Source organism: Eubalaena glacialis, chromosome 10 (genome assembly GCF_028564815.1).
Source record: "Eubalaena glacialis isolate mEubGla1 chromosome 10, mEubGla1.1.hap2.+ XY, whole genome shotgun sequence".
NCBI classification, from domain to species: Eukaryota; Metazoa; Chordata; class Mammalia; order Artiodactyla; family Balaenidae; genus Eubalaena; species Eubalaena glacialis.
The window spans coordinates 118,260,859-118,270,901 of record NC_083725.1 but is presented as its reverse complement, the minus strand read 5'-3'; the positions used below and the strand labels follow the sequence as shown (position 1 = coordinate 118,270,901).

At 53.5% G+C, this 10,043-nt stretch overlaps 1 protein-coding gene across 1 annotated transcript; it reads right to left on the bottom strand.

Moving 5' to 3' along the window:
- Positions 1-247: 247 nt before the first annotated feature.
- Positions 248-403, bottom strand: SMIM38 (small integral membrane protein 38). The gene has a single exon (XM_061201292.1). It carries the CDS (start codon positions 401-403, stop codon positions 248-250), a length of 156 nt encoding a protein of 51 aa, XP_061057275.1.
- Between the last annotated feature and the right edge of the window lie 9,640 nt (positions 404-10,043).

Genomic DNA, 10,043 nt, shown 5'->3' with positions numbered 1-10,043 from the left:
GGAGAGATGGGCAGGGGGCCCCCCTCCATCCCCCGACGGGGGATGTGACCAGGACAGCCCTGGTCAGTCCAGGTGGGGCCGGTCCATCTCTGCCCCGTGGGCGGGATGCAGGGGGTGGTGTGCCCACTCTGCTCCCCCCTCCCTGTGCCCACCCTCAGCCCCAGGACAGGCCGTCTCTGGGACAGCGCCCTCCTGGAGGGACAGCCCTTCGGCTCCTGGAGCTTGAGGCCCCGGGCCGGCAGAGGCCCTAGTCCTCCTTGGGTTTGCGGGGCTGCCGCCGGGCCAGTCTATAATCGATATAGGTCCCAAGGCAGGACCACAGAATGAAGCGCGCCAGCAGGATGATGACCAGCAGGAGAATGAGCGGGTCGGGGCCCGTGCTCCCCCCGAACCAGGAGGCCATGCCGAGGGCAGGCGCCCCCCAGAGCGGCCGCCCCCCACTGCGTGGTCCGTGTGTGGACCGGCCGAGCACCGGCTTCCAGGTCCAGGTCTGCCAAGTGCCAGCCGTGCGGCCAGAAGCCTGGGCCGCGAGCTCAGTCCAGCCGGGGGTCTCCCACTCTAACCGACCCCGTTCGCTCTGAGCCCCAAGCCAGGGGCCTCCCTGGCGGGAGAGGACAGATCGGGGACGGCGAGCAGCCTCCTTGGAGAAGAGGCCCCGCGCCATTCATCCCGAGCGGGCGGCTCTCGGGGCCGACAAGGGCCGCATTGTCAGGGCCCAGGCGGGAGGCTCCCCCTGCCCGGCGCTGACGTAATCTCCAAACGTCTCCGGCGGCAGCTGCTGGGCGAAGCTGGCCACCTTCTCCGGGTGCTTTCAGCCACCCACGCCCGCTCTTCCGGCCCGCCAGACAATCGGGCCCTTTCTCTGCCCAATTAGCTATCACTTCTGGAGGCCGGCGCTGTCCAGCGGCTGCGGGCCCGTCGGGAGGGGCCGGGGAGCCCGGCAGGAGGGCAGGCGGGAGCTGGGCGGATGAAAGGGGAGGAGAGGGGAGAGAAGGTGAGATCAGTCGCTCGGAGCCCAGAGGCGACCCCAGGCGCGGCTCAATTAGCACACGGGCCGCCAGCATCTCAAAGACCCACACTGCCCGCGGGGGTGGGCAGCGCGGGGCTGGGGGCGGGGGCAGCGCCGGCGGCCCAGGAGGGGAACCTGCTTAATCGCCCAGGAAGGGCAGCACCGACCCCCCGGATCACCGCCCCCACCAGCCCACCAAGAGACCTTGGAGGACACCCACAGCCCAGGCTGGACGGGTCAGTCCTGCGGGCCTCCCCTCACACCCTTCATGGCCTCAAGCCGGGGCTCACCAGGGACCCTCGGAGTGACCGGCTCACCTTTGGGGCCACAAACCTCATCAGAAAGGGAGGCAAGTGACAATTCTGCTTTGAAGGGCCACGATGAGGCCTAAGGGACAGTGTCCACACGGGACCAGCAAGGTGCCTGGGCGTGGAGTCACTGACTGCCTTCCCGTCCCCCGAGAGGACGCCCTCAGACATGTCCCCACCGCACTGCTGAAATACCAGCGTCTGCCCGCCACACACACCCACACGCACACACCAGAACACGTGTACACACATACACACACGCCTGCACATGTAACATACACATGCACGCGTTCGTGCCCCGTGCGCACATGCGTGTGCACACACACCTCTGCAGGCGCTGCCCACCCCCAAGTTCACCTCTGGCCTTTCCCAGCCACGTTTCCCTTGGGTGACGAGACAGCCCCTCCTCCAACCCCAGTTCCCCGGTACCGCAGCGCAAAGGGGTGCAAGCTGGAGGTCAGGTCCCCGGATGCTGGAGGTCAGGTCCCCGGATGCTGCAGGAGGACAGCTGAGCTCTCACCGGGAAATGGTCCACCCCCAGGTACCCTAGCCAGGGAGAAAGCTGAGCGGCCTCCAGGGCTGCGGGCCACCTGAAGCCAGTTCCTGAATTTCTCCTTCATCTACAAAATGAGAATGCGCTCCCACCCAGCCTTTCCAGAAGGTTCTAGCTAAGGAGTGAATGCAAAACCTTTGACAGGGAGCCCAGCGTCAGATGGACAGTGGGAAGACGACGTTCGCTCGCGGTTTCCTAACGACGATCCAGTGAACGTGTGTGGACGCTCCCCGTGGGCCAGACCCAAGGTGAGCCCCCGACCTGCACCCTCCCCCAGCCCTCCCCCCTGGAGCTCGGGCATCACCCCGACCAGCAAAGGCTGTCTCGAAAGTGCCCAGTGCCATACTGTGCCCTCTCGGGGGGGCAAACACCCCTTTCCACCTCCATCCACAGAGAGAGCCGCCAGCCGGTGGGCTGGTCAGGCATCCGGCGCGTCTGCGGAATAGACTCTCAGGTAACATTCAGCCCTGGGCTTATTTGCCCTGACAGAGGATTGAAGACCACTTCAAACACACGTGGGAATTCAGATCGTAGGAGCCCAACATGGAGTCAGTAATCAAACAGATCCAGGACACGGCAACTGGATAAGGGCTTCCAGATTGTTGCAGAAAGTCCCCAGGAGCGTTCACAAGTGCCCACCCACTCAGCCACCGAGAACCCACCTGCGTGGGGAGTGAAGGTCCCAGGGGAGGGCGGCCGAGAGTCGGGAGGGAGAAGAAGACTTTTCCTCGAGTTTCTCTTACCTGGAAGGTCAGCGTCTCCCAGTGGGCATCCTGGGGTGGCCGCAGGCAGGGGCGCATGCCGGGCAGGGCCCGTCCTCCTGGTCTCAGCCTCCCACCCCGCAGCCCCTGACCCAGCAGCAGGGACAAGGTGGCCTTGGATAAACGTCTCTGTTTGCGAGCACACAGTCGACACACAAAGTCAACATTGCCCCGATCATGTGGCGTCCATGCACAGAGACTCTCCAGGGTCACGGACGCCTCCCCCTTCCTGCTCAGACGTCCCCAGGCCCCTGGAACTGGGGAGGCCAAGGTCAGCGCGCCCTTCGGGAGAGGAAGCGAATAGCCCCCCTCCCCCTGGACGGTGTGCAGCTGACCCAGGGCCGCCTTCTCTTGGGAAAGGTCTACCTGATGCAGGTGGAGAGGACGCTAGAGGGACAAGGTGGCCGTCACCCACAAGGGGAAAGTAATAAGCTGATAATAAATGTGCAGCGCCCACAGCCTCCCGTGGAGTGGGTGCTGGGGTCCCCACTCACAGGGAAGCAACCAAGTCACCCCACGATTAACAGTGACGGTGAGCTACACCCCGCCCCTGGGACCCTTTCCCCTGTTCCGTGCACTCTGTCTCTGGCTCCCATGTCCTTTTGCTCCCGACTCTTCTCCAGGGACATCCTTGGCTATAGGAGCTGCCCGAGCGCCCAGGGGTTTACATCCCCCCAGGCCACCCTTCACCAAGGACTGACCATGGGGGGATGAAAGCCCAGCTCCCCTGCTGGGCGTCAGGACAAACTCAAAGGTCACACAGCCCCCAGAATTCCCCCTCGAGATCACAGTGAGCTTGGGACGGTACCCAAAGTCACAGCTCTCCTTGGCTTCTTCCCTCCCTCCTCCCGCCATCCCCATGCCTCCCAGCTCCTCCCTCCCGTTTCTCCAGGGTGCATCTCCTCTTAAATCACCTGCCCAGGAATGCCGTGGCAAGATGAGCGTCCCACCCCTGGGAGCTGGAGTTTGCCACGACTCCCGAGCCCAGCAGGTAGAGGCTTCTCCCTGGGTCGCCGAGGACGGACTGGGGGACCTGGGTTATTTTCAGGACTGCCAGTGGCCAGGGAATCTTCCTGCACCCAATGTCCAAGCATTGAAGCAGCAACCAGCAAATCCTCCCTCATCGTTCCCTTAACAATACCTGGCAGGTGACCCCGGCCCACAGGTGAGGTCTGTGCAGGAGGGCTGGGAGTGGAGGGGCACAGCTGTGTCCCCACCCAGGACCTGCTGTCCCTGGAGGTCACGGCCCTGGAATGAGCCCCAAGTGCTCCACTCAAGTTGCTTGCCCTAAACAAGCTGTGTCGCCATCAAGGTGTCCCGGCAGTGCTCTGGGCCTCAGTTTCCTCCTCCGTAAAATGGGACAATAGCCCCTCTCCCACGTTCTGCAAGCAAGGCCGGGGATCAGAGTACTTTGCAGGTGGTAAAAGCACTGCTCAAATGTCATAAAGACCCAGTGGACTTCCCCGACTCAAAGGCAGGGCCCCATGAGAGAAGCTGGGTCCTCATACCCAGGCACCACCCGCATCTCACCCTGGTGTTTGGTTGGTTAGTTTTGTTTGTTACTTTCATCACAAGCCTAACATGCTCTGAAATCTTGTATGTGTTTCTAGAATGTGAGCTCGCACCACATCCCCCAGGGCTGAGCACAGTTCCTGCACCTAGAAGACCCTCAGTAGGAGCGTCTTCACAGGCTGGTGTCAAGAAGTGAAATTAAAGGAAGCCCATGTTTTATTAGACTGGAGTCTGCCAAAATTTTCAAACCCCCAGCTACAACGGGGCCAAGAGTGAGATTCTCCAAAGCGTTGGAGTCTTATTGAAAATCATTATTCATTTTTTCTTTTGGCAAAAGCAAGACACACTTGTTATTACCAAAAAAATAAAAATAAAAATGCAAACATTGCATACATGTGTGAGTTAGAGAGTGAATGTCAACTCCTATTTCCGCCAAGATGCCGCGAAAGATGCCGGAGGTCCCTAGGCTGGATGGAGACCCTGGAGTTAACACCCTAAGGAGGTTTGTGGTCGATTTACTTCTTCCCCTGAGAATATTGCATCTCAAAACCCAGCCGGCATGGGCAGCTGAAATCAACAGAACATGCATTGCAAACCGGCTCTCCACTGAAATGCTCCCTACTTGCAGACGGGGAGAAAATTAATTTTCTTTCTTCCTGCGCCACAAAAGCAGCTTAGAATCCCAAACAGTGGGACGAGTGGGGGAAAAGTGGAAAGCTTCCTCATTGAGGGAGACCCCTGCGCGAGCCGGGTTTTCTCCCTAACAAGGGACGGCCCCCGCCGTTTGAAACGTCCCCCTGCAAACATAAAGCCAGGCCCAGGAGAACGCACTTGAGAAAAATCACGCCACTGCCCTTCCAGCAGTTGAAAGCTGGTATGTAACTTTGCTTGGGGTGATCAAACAGCTAGTCAAGGACGCTGTCAGGAACAGAATGAAATTCCAAATAAATTAGCCATGTCCGAGAAGCCAATACAACACCGGATTAAGGCTCACAAAGAAAACACAATTTATTCAGCCTACCTTGTCAGAATTCTTAATAACCTTCCTTCGTTTTTCTCACCTCGGGCCCAGAGTCCCCGGCCAGGAAGGGACAAAGTGAACCCCTCTTGGATCCTGGGGCTGCAGAGACATGCCTGCATGATAGATGCTTACGTCTGGGTGAGCCCTGAGTGTTTATAAAATTGTGCTTTCACAAACATTTCAGCAGAGACCATCCATGTCGCCCAGAGGAGGCAAGCTGTCACCAAGCCCCAGACGCACATACGGCTTGCTCACTTCTGAATGAGAGTTCATACATTAGAATAAGGGACGAGGGGGCCAAAGAGAGGAGTATTAACCGTCGGGGCTTAACTCTTTGGGGTTTGGGGAGAAGTAGCATCCTGCCTGCTGGCCTCTTCAATGAAGTATGCTCTGACAAGGGGGCGGGGAGGGGGGGTCTCTACCCAATCATTTCATCTTTTAAGGCAACAAGTAGGTGAAAGGGAACTCAGCCCTCTGCAAATACTGACCATCCCCTGATACAACCTGTTAATACAAAACAGCCCTAAAAACAATAACTTTTTTTTCTTTTTTTCTTTTTTTAGTGAAGTGTAGTTGATTTACAATGTTGTGCCAGTCTCTGCTGTACAGCAAAGTGATTCAGTTATACACACAGAGACATTCTTTTTTTGGTAGATGCAAACTATTACATTTAGAATGGATAAACAACAAGGTCCTAACGTATAGCACAGGGAACTATATTCAACATCCTGTGATGAACCATAATGGAAAAGAATATAAAGAACAATACCTTTTTTATCAATGAACCCAGACAGCTTTCACACACCGACAAACGTTCTTTGAAAGAGTTAACAGGCAAAGGTTGGTGCGGCCCAGATGAGGCACCTTTGAAGGCACTGGGGGATGTATCTGGGTTGCCTGAGGACCTCACTGAGAGCCCGGAGCCTTTTCTTTTTCACAGAGACGGGGGTGGAGAGACAGAGTTGGGGGCGGGGGCGGGATTTGCTTTGCAGCACTAAGGCATTTGCAAGAGATAAAACCAGCAGGAATTTTGAGAGGGGCTGGAAGGAAGTGATCCGGCCATTAGTCTCAGACGGAATGTCAAGATGCTTGAGAAATACACAAAATGAAGATTTTTCCCAGAAATAGAAAAAAAGGAGAGCGGGGGGGTGGGGGGGGGGGAGACGACCTAATGGTATTAATTTTTTTTTAAGATAAAAGAAATGTACTGAGTAGAAGGGGGGAAAAAAATCTCAGCAGTTTCCCAAGCGTGACCTGGCCTAGATTCTCTCTCTTGATTTCTAAATTTTTTAAAAAAGGGAAATGATGGGGGACAAGGATCAGGGAGGTCCGCTGCACAAAATGATTTTTTGATGTGAGTGTGTGTCCCTCACAACAGGCCTTGTGCTGGGGGCGGCAGGCGTGGGGACTTGGGGACGATCATGGGCTCTCGAAGTTGGATTGAGCCACAAGATTGTGCCCCATTGGCACCCAGTGTGTGGCCTCAGGGAAGATCGCCTGTCCCCTCAGAAACACCACATTCTCACAACCGTCGGAGGGGCTCGTGTCCACACACCTCCCACGTCTCCATTGTCACCGGTGTGTGACAGTGTCAGTTATCAGTGACAGGAGGCTGCTCAGGCATGTCCCCTGGCCATGAGCTAGCTCAGGTGTGTTCTCTGGCCTTGGGCTAGTTCAGGTGTATCATCAGGCCATGGGCTAGCTCAGGTGTGTTCCCTGGCCATGGGCTGACCCAGGTGTATCATCAGGCCATGGGCTAGCTCAGGTGTGTCCCCAGGCTGTGGGCTGGCTCATGGAAGATGGAATGGAACTCTGTCAGGAAGCACAGCTGCTGGGTCTCACCTCCACCTAAGGCCACACATCCTCCAAGGCGAGGTGTGTCCAGCTTCTTGCACATCCCCTCTCCCTGCTCACTGGCCTCCTCTGCTCTGCTTGGTCTGCCCCGTGATAACTGAGGAAGAGAGTGGGAGGTGAAATGCAAGACATAGAATGAGAAGACAGAATAAAGGCTGTATCTGAAGGGAAAATAGCTGAGAAAGTTCAGAGCTGATTAAAGACGTCAATCCACAGATCCAGGCGTCCTAAAGAATCCAAGGTAGGACAAGTGAATTCAAGTGTACCTGGATTTTGTTTTAATCAGGTATGTTAAGGTAGATGATCTTATTTGCAAAGCAGAAATAGAGACACAGATGTAGAGAACAAACGTATGGATGCCAAGGGGGAAATGGGGGGTGGGATGAATTGGGAGATGGGGATTGACATATATACACAATTGATAATATGTATAAAATAGAAAACTGAGAACCTACTGTATAGCACAGGGAACTCTACTCAGTGCTCTGTGGTGACCTTTATAGGACGGAAATCAAAAAAAGAGGGGATGTATGTATACGTATAGCTGATTCACTTTGCTGTACAGCAGAAACTAACACAACGTTGTAAAGCAACTATACTCCAATAAAAATTAATTTAAAAAAAAGATGGCAAACACAGAGACTACTCCCTCAAAGAAGAATTTATGATTTATAGTTCCCAAAAAGGAGGAGAGGAGGGCATATCACACCAGGCAGGGCCACATGAGGAGGCACGAGAAGGGAGGGGAAAGCATGGGTGAGAGCCTTCGTTACTATAGTGATGGGAAGTTCTGGCGGGAGGGTGTCCCTATTGGGTAGGAAGCAGAACACAGAGGTTGGGCTTTGTGGAGGGTTTGTAATGTGACTGTCACTCACCCATGATAACACGGGGATGGTATGGATGTAAGCAACTTTGGCCATGAGTTTGGCTCACGATTTCAAGAATCCAAACCATCAATTACGGAACATCAGGAATGGTTATTCCAGAAGAGAACGTCTCAGAAGCTGCTGGAGAGGCAAGGTGGGGTTGAAGAGACATGAGACCCACAGCTGACTTCCCAACAATAGTGAGGAAGCAGAATGTGGTGGAAACACGTCTCCAAGGTATTGGAGTAAAATGACTACCTAAAGTTATGTATTCAACGAAAAATGTTTAAATAAAGACATATGCTAGAGTTTTCTTTGGGGACTATATCTGTGAATGCATGTGCTTCGTTAAAGGGAACATGTATCTTTAACTTCATGATAAAAATGCCTATTTGTTTTCCAAAGTGGTGGCACCAGGTTCCACCCCCAGCAGCTGCTTTTTAATGTTTGCCCATCTGATGGATGAGAAATGATGTCTTATTGTATTTTTTTGTCTTATTGTAGTTTTAATTTGCACCTGTGTTTTTATTTCTCATACTGTGTTTCCTCTCCTGTGAAGTTACAGTTGAGTCTTTTGCCTACGGGGCTGTTTCTCTTTCTTATTGATTTTTCAGGCGTTCTTCATTGTATTAACCATGTCCTTTGCTTTCTGTATTCTGATGCTTTGACATTTGGATCTTCCTGACCCTAGAGGGACTGCCACTCCCAGGGTTACCAATTCCTAGGGAAGACAAATAACTCACCCATGAACATGCTTCTGAGATACAGACCAACCATGCAGAGCCTAAAACCTGACCACCTTCTTTACTGGTCTCTCACTCTCAGGGCCACTATCCCCTGCCCTAATCATCCGAGGGCATGTACCAGGCAACTGGGGACAGCCCCTGTGCCCCAGAGTCCACTGAAATCATTCCACTCAGCCAATGCTCAGCCTGCTTCCCCTGTTTCACCTGTTCCTTCCCACAGAACCCACAATAAAGATTCTTAACCTTGTTCTCCCCTCCTGACCAGCACTGGTGCTTCCTCGTGTGGCACCCATGGGGTGGTGGCCTTCTCTTGGGATCTGGGAGCAACAAACTCTCTTTCCAATGGCAGTCGTCTCCTGGTCTGTTGGCCTTGCCATACCTAAATTGTAATAAAACCTACATTAAAACATTCCTTCTCTTCATACAAATTCTTTGTCAGTTCCGTGCATTGCAATATCTCCTCTAAGTTTGCAGTTTGTCCTCACGTGATTTTTACGGTGTTTTGTTGAGTATAAGTTCTAAATGTAATGAGGTCAAATTGATCAATTGTACTAAAGGCCCTAACTGGGACAGTGAGGCAAGAAAAATAAGTTAAACACATAAAGATTGGAAAAGCAGAAATAAGGCTGTCAGTACTCCCCAGTTACAGAGGCAGAGGGAGGACCACGTGACAAGTCACAAATGGCTCTTAAAGCTTCTCTCAGGAAGTGGCATGTGATGGGAGAGATGCCCCACTCCCCACACATCACTAGCCAAAGCAAGTCACGTGTTTGTGCCCTACAAGACTGTTGGAGCAGGGAGGAATGAGATGCTCCTGTTGGCTTTGAAGAAGTGAGCTGCCATGTTGTGGGGAGTAAGAGGGGGGCACATGGCTAGGACCTGAGGGCAGCCTCTAGGAGCCGAGAAATACAGTGGCCCCTGGCTGATGGCCAGTAAGAAAACAGGGAAAATGCAGTCCTACAACTGCAAAGAACTGAATTCTATCAGCAACCACATGAGCTTGGAAGTGGATTCCTCCCCAGAGCCTCCAGGTGAAACCATAACACGTTCTCTTATGAGAACGTGAGCAGAGAATGCACCCCAACCCACCTGGACTTTTGCTTAAAAGAACCATGAGTTTATAAGCAAAAGCTACTTCAAGCCATGTTGGTGGTGATTTGTTACACAGCATAGATACCTGATACACATCTTGGTGGGGACTTGCAGTCCCACCATGTGCCTGAAATAGTTAGACCCCTAAAGAACACTAATGATCACCAGAGACCCCTACCTCACACCTCACACAAAAATCAGCTCCAGGTGGATTAACGATTCAATGTGAGACGCAAATCTACAAAATTTTCAGAGAACAATATAGAGTAACATTTTCATAGCCTCAGGGCAGGGCCATCTTAAAAACACACAAAAAGTACA